This window comes from Danio rerio, chromosome 19 (genome assembly GCF_052040795.2).
Source record: "Danio rerio strain M-AB ecotype USA chromosome 19, GRCz13ab, whole genome shotgun sequence".
Lineage (NCBI taxonomy): Eukaryota > Metazoa > Chordata > Actinopteri > Cypriniformes > Danionidae > Danio > Danio rerio.
The window spans coordinates 15059984-15073182 of record NC_141039.2 but is presented as its reverse complement, the minus strand read 5'-3'; the positions used below and the strand labels follow the sequence as shown (position 1 = coordinate 15073182).

The following is a 13199-nucleotide window of genomic DNA, read 5'->3' as shown; positions in this document are numbered from 1 at the left end:
CAAAATATCATCTGTTTTGTTTAAAGCAGGAGTCACCTACATGGTGCCTGTGGGCACCAGTTAACCCGCCAGGTTCACATGAGTTGCCCGCGGGCCTGTTCTAAAAATAGCTCACTGTAGCACCACATATGAGTAAGCTGCATCCAATATTTTTATAGGTATTCTTTTTTAATCACACTTGCATTGGTGTAAATTTGAAAATTACTTTCAGTTATATATTAAAAAAAACTTTAAAAACAATTTCAGACAAATGAAGTGTCGCATATTGATATTTATCCAATTTGTTAAATCATGTTGACAACTACTGTGAGAAATCATTAACATGATCAATGTCTTCACATAGATGAATATTATTAATTATTAATAATAACATATAATTAAAAGTAAATTAAGAAAAAAGTGTTATTTAATAACTGGTAGCCCTTCACACTAATCGGTACCCAAGAAGTAGCTCTCAGTTTCCAAAAGGTTGGTGACCCCTGGTTTGAAGACTTTTGGCCCCTATAGCCTACCATAAGTTAGCCAACAGTTTTCCAAGATATAAAATAAAGTTAGCAGTTAAAATAGCTCAAATCATGCTGGGGAACAAGAATATCTTATATTAAAGTATATGGATGAAGACATATCAGCTGGGGTAACGTCACTGATCTACATTGGAGACTGACTATGAATGAAGGCTCTTTTACTGTTGGACTCTGCTTGATTTGCTTGTGCTTTGCACATAATCTTTGGACCTGAACCTGCAGTGAGGATATTGACACATGATCTGCAAGCTGAAGTTAATTATTCATCTCCACTATCAGCTCTGAACTTTCACTGAAGCTTGAGTCGACTGACACAGGCCAGCAGGATTAGATTAATTTCAACTTGTCTTAATTACACATTTGTGAATGGTAAATGCTTTATCCAATGCAAAATTATACCAGAATTTGAAAATATGTCTCCAATATTTTACTATTTCAATGTGGGCCTACTATATGCCAGATTGAATCTTCAGGTCTGTTGTTTTTTAATCTATAATAAGAATAGTCAAAAGCAGCACATGCAGTGTTAGTTTATAGCCAAAAGCTACTGAATTATTTTAAAAATTGAGGACTATTCACAGTATGGTTTGATCAAAAAAAAAAGCCCATATATTAAAATAATTTTAGTATTGAAGGCATAGTTCACCTCAAAAATGAAAGTTTGTTGACTATTTACATCAAATAGTTCCAAACCTCAGGCATTTTGTTTTTCTGTTAAACATATATTTTGAAGATTCTTAGCATTGAGCAGTGGTGTAAAGTAACAAATTACAAAAGCTCAAATTACTGCAATTGAATAGTTTTTCTTTTAAATTGTAATTGACTGAGTATTATTAAAAACGTGCACTTTTACTTTCCCTTGAGGATATTTTTAGTGCAGTATTGGTACTTTTACTCCAGTACTTTCCTACAACCTGCAGTCGCTACTTAATTTTTTCTTGTCTATGGGGATTAGAAAAATTAATCCTGTGATTTCTGTCCAATCAAATTGCACATAGAAGGTAATTTGCTTCATAATGTACTACTTGAAGACATGTGCGATTTATAATTGCAGCAAACTTATTGGAAGCATTAAAAGTGTCCAAGAAGATGTCCAAAATATTTACACGCAATGACCCAGAGACTGTTTAGACCAAGGATGCCTAAACACAGTCCTGGAGGGCCGATGTTCAGTAGATTTTAGCTCCACTTTACCCAGAGATTGTTTAGATGCAGGTCAATAATGAGAAGAAGACGGATGTTTACTGTATGATGACTGAAATGGCCTTAAACACCCAGCAGGCACAAGACATCAACATGACGTCAGATTAACATTGTACCTAGGGGCGTAGCAATCAGGGGGGACAGGGGGATACGTCCACCGGACTTTTAAAGACAGACCATTAAGATACAGGTGATTAAGAATTTAAACCTTGGGATTTCATACAGTGTCTAATGTTCAACCTAAAATCAACCTAATATCAACGTCTAATGAGGTTAAAGCTTGACGTTGTATGGACCACTATGACGTCTATCAGACGTTGGATTTTGGTTGCCATACCTGACGGATAAATGTCAATACTTGATGTCAATATGATGTTCTTTTACGATGTTGGCTCGACATTGAATTTTGGTCCCTTGACAAAACCTAAAATCAACCTAATATCAACATAATTTGACATTGTTATTGGACATCAAAAATAACGTTGTCCTTAGACGCTGGCTAGACATTGAATTTGGTCACCTGATGTTACGACCTAAATCTAACCTAACACTAATGTCTCTAATATTTATGACATTTTGTGCCTGCTGGGCAATAACTAAATGCACTACAGAATATTCCGTTTACACACATCCACAGATTACATGCTGCATCAGCTTTTTAAAGCTAAATACTCACTGCTCCTGAGTACTTTTGAAAGGGCTACTTTGTACTCATACTTTGAGTTATATTTACAACAGATACTTTTACTGTACTTGCACTACATTTTTAGGCAAGTAATGGTACATTTACTTAAGTAGGATTTTTTAGTACTCTTTCCACCACTGGCATTGACTTCTATAAGAAGAACAAGTATGGATGTCATTTGTTGCCATTTTCCAAAGTGTTTGTTTAAACTGCTTGTTTAAATGAGCTGCAACAACACAATTCTTGAGATTTTTTTAGGGCAACTTAAATGTTTTATGTTCAATCCACTTAAACTTAAGTTAACCTAATCGATTTGGGTTGAGACAACATTATTGAACTGTGTGGAACCCTGATTGTTTTTAATAGCGTATCCTCTTTTATGTTTAACAAAAAAAAAAAGAAAAAAAAAGAACTGTTAAATTTAAAGAACCTTTAATTTTCACTCATAGTGAAATTTGTCTCCCTCGCGTGGCTGTAAAAGAAAGAACAACAATTTCCCAGCAGCTGCGTAAGTTATTTAATTACTCATCATTCATGGATTTTAATCTTTTAGATGCCATAGATGGACTTACAGGATCATCCTCGAGCCAGGTCCCGATTCTGCAATGCTGTAATATAAAAAGATCTCTTTTTATTTTTTGCTCTTTGGATCAGATTTTCCAACAGAATATCATCTTTTTTAAAGGGACAGTTCACCCAAAACTGGGGAAAAAAACCCCCCTTTTACTTTAGCGATTTTAGGATTTTCATTTTTGAGGGGCTCCTCCGTGATATTGAGATACAGGTGATAAGTTATCTCAAAGAACTCAGAATACAGAAACAATTAATAGTGCGGGCTGATAAATAATGAAATAAAGTACACCAATGTTGAAGAAATAGGAAAATATATAAAGAAAAAAAAAGAGGAAAGAGCCAAAAAAAAAAAAACATCAATCAATGATGGTATAAGCATCTTCTAATCATTGCAGTTCAGCATTTTCTTATTCCCCGATAGCGGTGTAATTTATTTCATCATTTATCAGCCTGCACTATTGACTTATTAATCATGTATTTATTTATGCCGGGATTTGTTGATTTATGTACTCATTTAATTATTTGTGTATTTAATTATTGTTTTATTTATGTAGGGATTTATGGATAGATGCATTGATTTTCTTTTCGGCTTAGTCCCTTTATTGATCAGGGGTTGCCACAGCAGAATGAACCGCCAACTTATCCAGCATATGTTTTACGCAGCGGATGCCTTTCCAGTGGCAACCCATCACCGGGAAACATACTCACACACCTACACTATGGTCAGTTTTAGCTTACCCAGTTCACCTATAGCGCATTACCTTTCTGAAAAGAGACAATTTATAATCACACTGCAATGAAAATATACTACTTTGAATTTGTCCATGATAGGGTTGACACAGTTTGAGTTTTTTTTACTGTGTGTCTGCTTGCAGTTTATTTATAAACAACTATGTGTTTAAATAAAAAATCTCTGAATTCTCAAAGGCACTTTATAGTGATAATGACCCATATATATGGAGAGCAAATAAATACTGCACTGCCACCTAGTGGAATCAAATGAAACCTTCAGAAAGAATATGGAGCAAACAGATCATAGATAACACATAGGAAACCTTAAAATGCATTGAACAAAAAAATGTGCCATATCCGACATGCATCTTAAAATTGGGTGGGTTTTCTGTAAAAGAAGACCATGTTCATCAATCTACCTCGATGTATGTGACCAGGGCACTCTTCTGAATTGAATGAGGGAAAATTTAAACTTACATGGCCCACATATTCATTATTACTATCTGGGCCAAATACTACATTTGATATCTGGCCCAAGTATTGTGTACCGCCTTAAAGACAGCGCCACCTCTGCCAAACCCGGATAATGTTTGGCCCACATGCTGTATGACAGTGTGGCAGATGAATGCCTGCTGTGCCAGCTTTATGCCAAATCTGGGCCAGAATTCTTTGCTACCTGGGTTCTCTTTGTTTTTCTTACTATGGTCAAAGATTTTTGTTCAACAGAATACAAATCTCATAAAGGTTTAGAACCATGGGTGAGTGCTGAGTGGTGTATAATTTACAATATTTGGGTGACCTATTATTTTAAATCTTAGTGAAGGGGTTTATTTGCAGAGGAAATGGAGTATTAAGTGTTCCAATGGCCATTATTTCACTGATAAATAATAGAACGTTCTCAGGCCAAAGGTTTTGTTTACAAAGTCCTGTTGAGTTGAGGGTAAAGCATTCTAAATAAAACACAGCTTCAATGTATTCTTATATCGATATATTCAACACAGCAGAAGTTAAACAATATTTTATTAAGTTCAGGTTTGCCAAGTTAAGGTTGAAAACTGTAATAAAAGAGTAATTTTATAAAAAGAAAACTTGATTAAAAGGTTAAACCCATTGATGCTGCGTCAGTGCTGTAGGTGGCGCTGTCGGACAATAGGACTTTTTAAACACTCGCACGTGCCGCGAGTCTCTCAACCTGTTTTTGCTTCCTCAAAGAAAAAGTACGAGAAGCGCGGGTTTGAAATTAATAATCTTACAATTCGACATTACTAAAGAAACAGCACTTTAGAAAACTAACAAAGACTTTCGAATGAACTCGGACACACAAACGAAACATGAACAGCCTCTGGATGGGCAACGTGAGTATTACTTCCCGATATAAAGATAGACGTGCGTATGTTTTGGAGAAAGAGTAAATGAAGTATAAATAAATGAACACTTAGATCAAACAGTAACATAATGTAAGTTTGTAATGTTTGTGTTGAAAGCTGGAGCCCTACATGGATGAAGATTTCATCTGCAGAGCTTTTGCTCAAATGGGAGAAACAGTTGTGAAAATCAGACTGATCAGAGACAAAATAACAGGGTGAGGAATCATCGGTCTGTCTGTCCATCGTCTGTCTGTCGGTTAGTTTCAGTTTGTTTTTGATTTCTTAAGGAAAAATGCAGGATATGGCTTTGTGGAGCTGGCAGATGATACAGCAGTGGAAAGATGCCTCCGCAAAGTGAATGGAAAACCTTTACCTGGTGCCACTCCTGTAATCATGCACTATATTCTCTATTGAAGTGACAGATTCATACGCAAAATATGAAATAACTTTACTTTTAAGACATGAACTTACATTTCAATGCCGTTTACAGCCAAAGAGATTCAAGCTGAGTCGTTCTAATTATGGGAAACAGGGTGAAAGGTGAGTAATAACTATGTTCTTTACTATGTGTTTACATATAACTAGCGAGATGTAGTGTTGCAACAACCAAGTATTCAAAAAAACCTTCTGTGTGGACAGAAAGTACACTGTAAAACCCAAAACGTTAAGGTAACTGAAACCGTTAAAGGATACTGATTGCAACAAACCCTTTCAGTTCAAAAGCTAATCCTAATGAGTACTGTGAACTTAATCCATTTAAGTAAAGAAAACAATTTGAGCACAGTAAAACTATATAAATGAAGAGAACTCAAACCAATTGAGTACTGTAAACCCCATTAAGTTAAGGCAACTCAAACCATTTGAGAAAACCGATTGCTACAAACTATTTGAGTTAAAAAACTAATCTATATGAGTACTGTTAACTTACTCCATTTAAGTTGAAGTAATGTTGGGCCAGATGGAATCTGCAGACGTTTTTTGCTATTTCTGCAGAGAATTTTTGTAAAAATCTGCGGATTTCTGTTAATTATTTTGGGAGTATCATAACTAAAACCTTAATATGTTTTAGTTATGATTCTGTGTGGGCCTATAATGAGGTATTTAACCCATTACCTTTAACACTGAGTGCAAAATGTTTCAAATGAGTAGAATAAACTTTCAGGAAATTTTGAGTTATCTACACTCATTTTATTTGATAAAGTTTACTATCGGGTTTTAGAAATTAGTAAAGCTATATTTTATATATATATATATATATATATATATATATATATATATAAATAAGCAAATACAGGCTGTATTTGAATGGATATAAAAGTGTTAAAAACCTGCTACAATGAGAATTATTACTGTTATTAAATTATAAAAATCCTACATAGAGTCACAGGTTTTAAGTTTTAGTCCGTTTTGGACTTTTTCTATGTAGATGTTCTGAATGTGTATATATATTAGCAAATCCAAAGCATAGTAATTGCTATGTAATAGATTAAATCACCCCTGATTAATCTTGAAATTTTTTATTTTCACTCTTAGATACTTATAAGAAATCATTGAGTTCATGAACTGCTCTACTGTTAGTGTAGTAATTGTTCATCTCTTTACTTCGTCTTTCTGCTGTTTCGTTCAGCTCTACATTCTCCCTCTTCGTGTCGGATCTCACACCGGATGTGGACGATGGCATGTTATATGAGTTCTTTCATTATCATTTTTCGTCCTGCTGCAGTGGGAAGATTGTTTTGGACGCCAATGGACACTCAAAGTGAGAACTTATGAAGAAGCTCTTCTCTGATGTTTTCTTCTTCATATGTTTGCTTTCTGCTGATTGCTGTTGTTTGTAGGTGCTGTGGCTTCGTGAGCTTTGAAAGTGAGAGGGAGCAAAAACGGGCTCTGGTTGATCTCCAAGGGGCTACTGGACTCGGGAAGAAAGCTTTACGCCTCAGCTTGGCTTCAAGTAGAGTGTGAGTATTTGACTGATGGAAAATTGCTGTATCTAAAGAGTAGGGTTGGGCGATGTTGACCAATTTGGCATCGCACGATGTCTAATGTGAAACATTGCGATGGACGATGCCATCTTCGTCGTAGACGGGGGGTGGTTGTTAAATATTAATTACTAATTAATTAATTGTAGCTTACCGTTTTCACTACCTGACCCACATGGTCTTTACCCATAACCAAACCATAAATAAATAAAGTTACAAACAAATGACCACCTGTCAACCACTTTTTTTCCGCGGGACTCTGGCAGGAATAGGCACAGTGATCTGTGTTGTTCGAATAGCTTTTCCCACTGCTGGTGGAGGAGACGAGAGTTCGGTTGGAGTTCACTGTAGTGCATACATTTTCATTGTTTTCACTGTAAAATCTTCACCGCGTGCGCACATATAGGAGACATTTATGCAGAATGCATCTTTGCACCTAAAAACGCCAAACACAGCACTCGGGTACAGATTAAAAAAAGTTGTTATGTAAATTTGCTGAAGTAAAAAAGCCTGCAATGCTTGCCCTGTGTTTGTGCTCTTCTTATTGGCTCACTGCTCTGGAACTGAACTCAAGTGATTGGTTAATATTAGCCATAAATCACCCTGTCAATGCCTTCTGCCGTCAGATGACAGGAGCTACAACAGCGAAATGTGAAGCACTGAAGATGAGAGAATGAAAATAACACTGATAGAAATACCTACAGTTACTAATAATGGCACATTTTGTTAGTGATCATGTGCTGAATGTTAATCCACCATTTACACTTTTCCAAGAGTGGAAAAAGACTTCCAGTGGCTTCAAGTCCCCTATGACAATGACTAAAGCCATTCACTGTAAAGTCTGTGGGACGGGTTTTGCAGGTAACAGCGTTTGCCACTGAATCTACACATTTTAAGCATGAGAGGTACTGTATAATCCTTCATTTAACCCTCACGATGCTGTCAGCCGTGCAAGCGGCAGCTATGTGTGACATTTAGCAGCTCATGAAAAGACCGTTATTGCTATTAAGATGACATGCAAATAATAAGTTATATATCAATAGAAATGTAGGGCAGGGCGATGGATCGCGATTTTGTTGGCTATCGGCGATGGAAGATGGCATTGTCTATCGGCATAACCCTACTAGAGAGTGTTTAAAATAGATAAAAATAGCGGTTTATAGCCATTAACATGGTGCCAGTGTGCCTCAGGTGTCCTGAGTTCGAATACTTGCTTGTGTACCTTGTTCTTCTTCTTTAAACTTAATGGCGGTTGGCAACCAGCTTTGGTGCATTTCCTCCACCTGGAGTGGAGTGTGAGGTGTTGCTTCAGAAAGGAATACAGAAACAGACCAAGCAAAGAAAAAAAAGAAAAATAAATATTTTCTAAATTATTTAATTAAATGCATGAATTAATTTTGTCTAATTAAATGAGCCTTTTTTAGATACTCTAACAAGGCTTTAGTTACTATTAAATTATCATCTGGCAAGCTCATCATCATTCATTTTTTTCAGCTTAGTTTCTTTATTAATCTGGTGTTGCCACAGCGGAATGAATGCCAATTTATCCAGCATATGTTTTATGCTGCGGATGCACTTCCAGCCGCAACCTATCACTGAGAACTACCCATACACTACGGACAATTTAGCTTACTCAATTCACCTATACTACATGTTTTTGAACTTGTGGGGGAAACTGGAGCACCTGGAGGAAACCCACGCTAACACAGGGAGAACATGCAAACTCCACTCAGAAATGCCAACTGACTCAGCTGGGGCTCGAACCAGCGACCTTCTTGCTGTGAGGCGATTGTGCTACCCACTGTGCCACCTTGCTGCCCTTCTAGCAAGCTCTTTAGTGTTAAATTGAAACTTTCTGCATTCTTAATTTCCTCCATAAATTGTTAAATGAATTTCTTTAGTTGTTTCCAACATCTGGTGAGAATTTCAAGTCAACAGCACCTTTAAAATATATTTTCTGAGAAAATTGGTGATGTGTTGAATATTTATTTCCCCCACTGTATGAGAACCAAATCAGCATGGTAGCATGATTTGACACTGAAGGCCAGTAATGTGTGTTGAAATTTTTTAGTTTTTAATGATATGTAAGTTTGTTTTAAATGTCACTAGAACAGTGTTATATTTTGCTGACTTATGTACTTGCATTATCACAGATGTTTCAAGAATGTTCAAATCCAGAGAAATAAGCTATTTTAGCTACTGACACTGAGACACTAGTTTAATTATATATAAAAAATGACACTTTAATGTTTTAAATGCCAAGATGCTTTAGTATGTTGCCCGCTTTATTAGACTCTATTTTTGTCCTGGCCAAATTCCCTCCATCGGCCCTTACCGATCATGACCTCCCAATTGTCCCCTTCCTCTGAATTGGCTTGGAATCAGTGTCTCTCCATTTCACTTACAGATGGTGTGTTTTCACCTCATGATTGTGAATGATTTGGGTGTATGGCCATACACAGTAAATGAACTATGTAAATATACATTTTATTACATTACCCATTGTATTAGACTGCATAGAGCAGCATTATAACAAAACCTTAAAATGTATTTAGTATGATAAAACTAAAGTTGAATGACTTCTGCTTCCACTAAGCAATAGTGCTATCAGAAATATTAATCTTATTCTCCCTTTCTATTAGGAATAAGAAGAAAGAGTCGTCTGAGAACCAAATTTGGCAGTATCATTCAGACAGCAAGAACGCCTCATTTATAAACCAGTACTATTACCCACAGAACCTCAGCTATTTATCTACATATGACTGGAACTACAGTTTGGACTACTTAAATCCTTCCCAGAACACAACACCGGTAGATGTGACTCAGGTAGATGTGGTTTCATTTGTTCATTGTTCCTTAGGTCAAGCCAGTTCTGCGTAAATCATTTAGTTTTATTTAACATAGATTTAATCTTTTTATATTTTAATCTTTTATATATATATATATATATATATATATATATATATATATAGCAATGCTGGTTTATTAGTTTGAATCATTGAATTACATTTTATTTTTTATCCCAGTGTCTAATAAGTTTGTCTTTTGTAATTACAGTCTGAACAGACAGAAGATGATGACCTAGAGTGTAAGTTTTTGGGAATATTTATGTGACACCATTTAATAATGAAAAATTTTTTATCTGTTTTGTCTGTTCACGTACATGACAACTGCGTTTTGGTAAGGAACAAGAAACTTGGCACCAAGATATATATATATATATATATATATATATATATATATATATATATATATATATATATATATATGGGTGAACAATATCACAATTGTAGCAGTGCGATATAGCTGTATATCGGCGCATGTATTGCCATGAGGATGTGTGCCTTATGCCCCGTTTACACTAACACGTTTTAGTTTGAAAACGCATAAGTATTGCTACGGTTACACCATCCACACTACGCCGGAGTTTTCAAGCGCCGAAAACTGAGCTTTTTGAAAACGCTGAAGAGGCCATTTTAGTTTTAAAATGCTGCTGCGTGGCTGCAGACATCTGAAAGGGGCTTTTCCCTCAATATTAAGTAGCCTACATACAGTTCAATCTTATATCCTCTCCTTGTAAGATCAGACTTTGCAAGCTTGATATGGAAAACAATCTCCTGAAGACACGTTGGGTAAATCTTCAAAGGGAACAGTGTACTTGATAACCTCATTCACATTACACTGCAGGCTACGTTGTTTCACTTTCTTAGCAATAAAATGAGGAAAGGAACAAAAAAAATGACACAAGGAACTGCCTATTTTCATTTAGCAATAGCAACTTAACAGACACCAAAAAGGTTGAGGCGTTGTGTTGCTACATGCTTATGACCAACATCATCAGTGTATGCATATTTATAGCAAAATGGAGCCTATAACATTACTTCCTCCTTTCGTTCTTATTGAAAATACGAAACACTCTTTTTTTGCCGGCAATTTTCCCGGAAAGGTCTGTATGTGTGAAAGGGGCTATTAAGATTATAAGTCTGGACGGCATGAAATGCTATCAGTCTAGAGTTTCCCATTTCCCAGTATTTCTCTGTTGCAACCGAGGTATCACAATAATTATCCCCAAAAAAGCCAAAGCAATGCAAACACTACCATAGAATGGTAGTGGTTAGAATTATTATTCTTTCTTTGTTTTTATTGAACCACTTTGCTGTAACAGAAACAGGAGACGCATTAGAAACGGATGACCAACAAAAAAGTAACTCAGGGTTATATAAAGAGTGTTTATACAAAGAGTATACAACACAATATATACATTTCTGATATAACAACACAAACACTGCAGGCACTTCAATGGCAACCCTCCCTCTGGTTTCATTTGATTGGAGAATGAAAAGACGCGACTGACGTAATGTGCTTTTAGCGCTCAGTTTTAATAATAATTTGATCAGCTGTAGTTAGAAAATTTGCTGGGTTTCTCTTATAAGGGCTTATTATGCGGTCTCTGTCGCCATCTTGTGGCCATCAACCATCTTTGCTCTGCTCAATGACAGGCTAAAGGCTGATTTGTACTTCTGCGTCAAACGCCGGCGTATGCTACGGCGTTGACGCATAGCCCTTCGCCGTGGTTGTCGGCGTTGCTGACTTGCACCTCTCAAAAAATGAAACTTGCATGCGCCGTGGGTTACGCCGGTCACTTGACGCAGAAGTATAAACCAGGCTTTATTACCACTGAAATTGTAAATTTTTTAAATGGGCACTAATAAACTGCATAGCTGCAATTTTAAACAACTACGTTCTCGACTAAAAAAGCCTGAAGTACATTAGGTTGACCAACGGCAGCAATGTTTGTCTGTATTGTACAGACTGTAGAGTGTCCTCAGCTTGTTGCTGTATGTGGGCAGAGTAATACACAAGGGTGAAGGGTGAAGAAGAGGGTGGATGAGTACTGTTATTTGCAGAATATCGCATGCCTATGAGCCGATCAGATTCAAGAAACAGAAAGTTCTGTATATACACACACAAATAAAACTCATTAAATTACCTAAAAATGAAAAGGAATCTCTTACTTTACTTTTTAACTAGTTATAGCTAACATTGATAATTTGTTAAAAAAAGAGCCAATTAGGCTCCAGCACAGTGGTTCATATTCAGCACAGTGGAACAAATCATATTCTTGAATAAAAAAAATGTAGTTACATTTGTATTTGCACATTTGTGTCTGTTAATAATGTGCATGTAATGATGTTATGTAGTACAAGGAAACCGACATGAAAAATCACACAGGCCTAATGTATTGGCATATTAAACAGTTTAGTCCAGGAGTTCAAATAAAGAAACCATATCACTGCACACGCATGCCACAATCTTGTTAATGGCATATGTTTATTAAATAAACAAATAAACTGTGCAGAGACATTTCACACAACTTCTGAATGACACAGTTGGTGTAGGAATTTGTATTTACCACCAGATGGCAAAATCTTTGAAGCATCAATATTTCAGTAGCTTTGTTTGAGACATCCTTGGTTTAGGGAGCCAGAAAGCATTGTCTATTTAAGTATGTCTATAGATATACAGACAAGGTAATAATTATAAGAGACGAGCACTGTGTTTGTGCTGCTTAAAATACTGTGTGATATCTCTACCTATTGGCCTGGCATGGACAACACACACAGCATCTTTTAGAAATTATTTTTATCGAAAAAACAAGAATAATTTTGACAATGTTTCTGTTTTAAGTAGCATATTTTGTAATTATACCATTAATTTTTACTGTTTACTTTGTTTACTGTAATGTTTGTGTTGACTAAATATAAATATACTAAGTATACTTTTACTGTATAAAAAGCTAGACATCATTTTAGTGTCTTACATCCGTTTGTTGTTTTTCTGTGTTGCAGATCCAGACTCTGAGATAAATGTGACGGAGGCAAATGAGACATTTATGGCCCAGAGCGAGGAACTGTACAGTGCTCTGATTGGCTGTTTCTTCCAGCCTCCTGAATCATGGGACGGGGTCACATGTAGTGCCTCAAGCTACCTTCCAGAGCCAATTAATCAATATGAGATGGAGGACTCCTGTTCATCTAACTGGGTGACAACTTAATTAAAACAAACAAACAAAAAAAACTTCGGTTGACTTTATTTTTGTAATAAATTCAACTTATGCAATATGATTTGACATGTT

At 36.0% G+C, this 13199-nt stretch overlaps 1 protein-coding gene across 1 annotated transcript; it reads left to right on the top strand.

Moving 5' to 3' along the window:
- The first annotated feature begins 4886 nt into the window (after positions 1–4886).
- On the top strand, positions 4887–13124 carry trnau1apa (tRNA selenocysteine 1 associated protein 1a). Its single transcript, NM_001020609.1, has 9 exons — positions 4887–5072; positions 5202–5299; positions 5372–5471; positions 5575–5624; positions 6712–6843; positions 6923–7042; positions 9706–9889; positions 10121–10151; positions 12913–13124. The coding sequence occupies exons 1-9, from the start codon at positions 5049–5051 to the stop codon at positions 13116–13118; spliced, it is 945 nt and encodes a 314-aa protein (NP_001018445.1). The 5' UTR covers positions 4887–5048; the 3' UTR covers positions 13119–13124.
- The last annotated feature ends 75 nt before the right edge of the window (positions 13125–13199 follow it).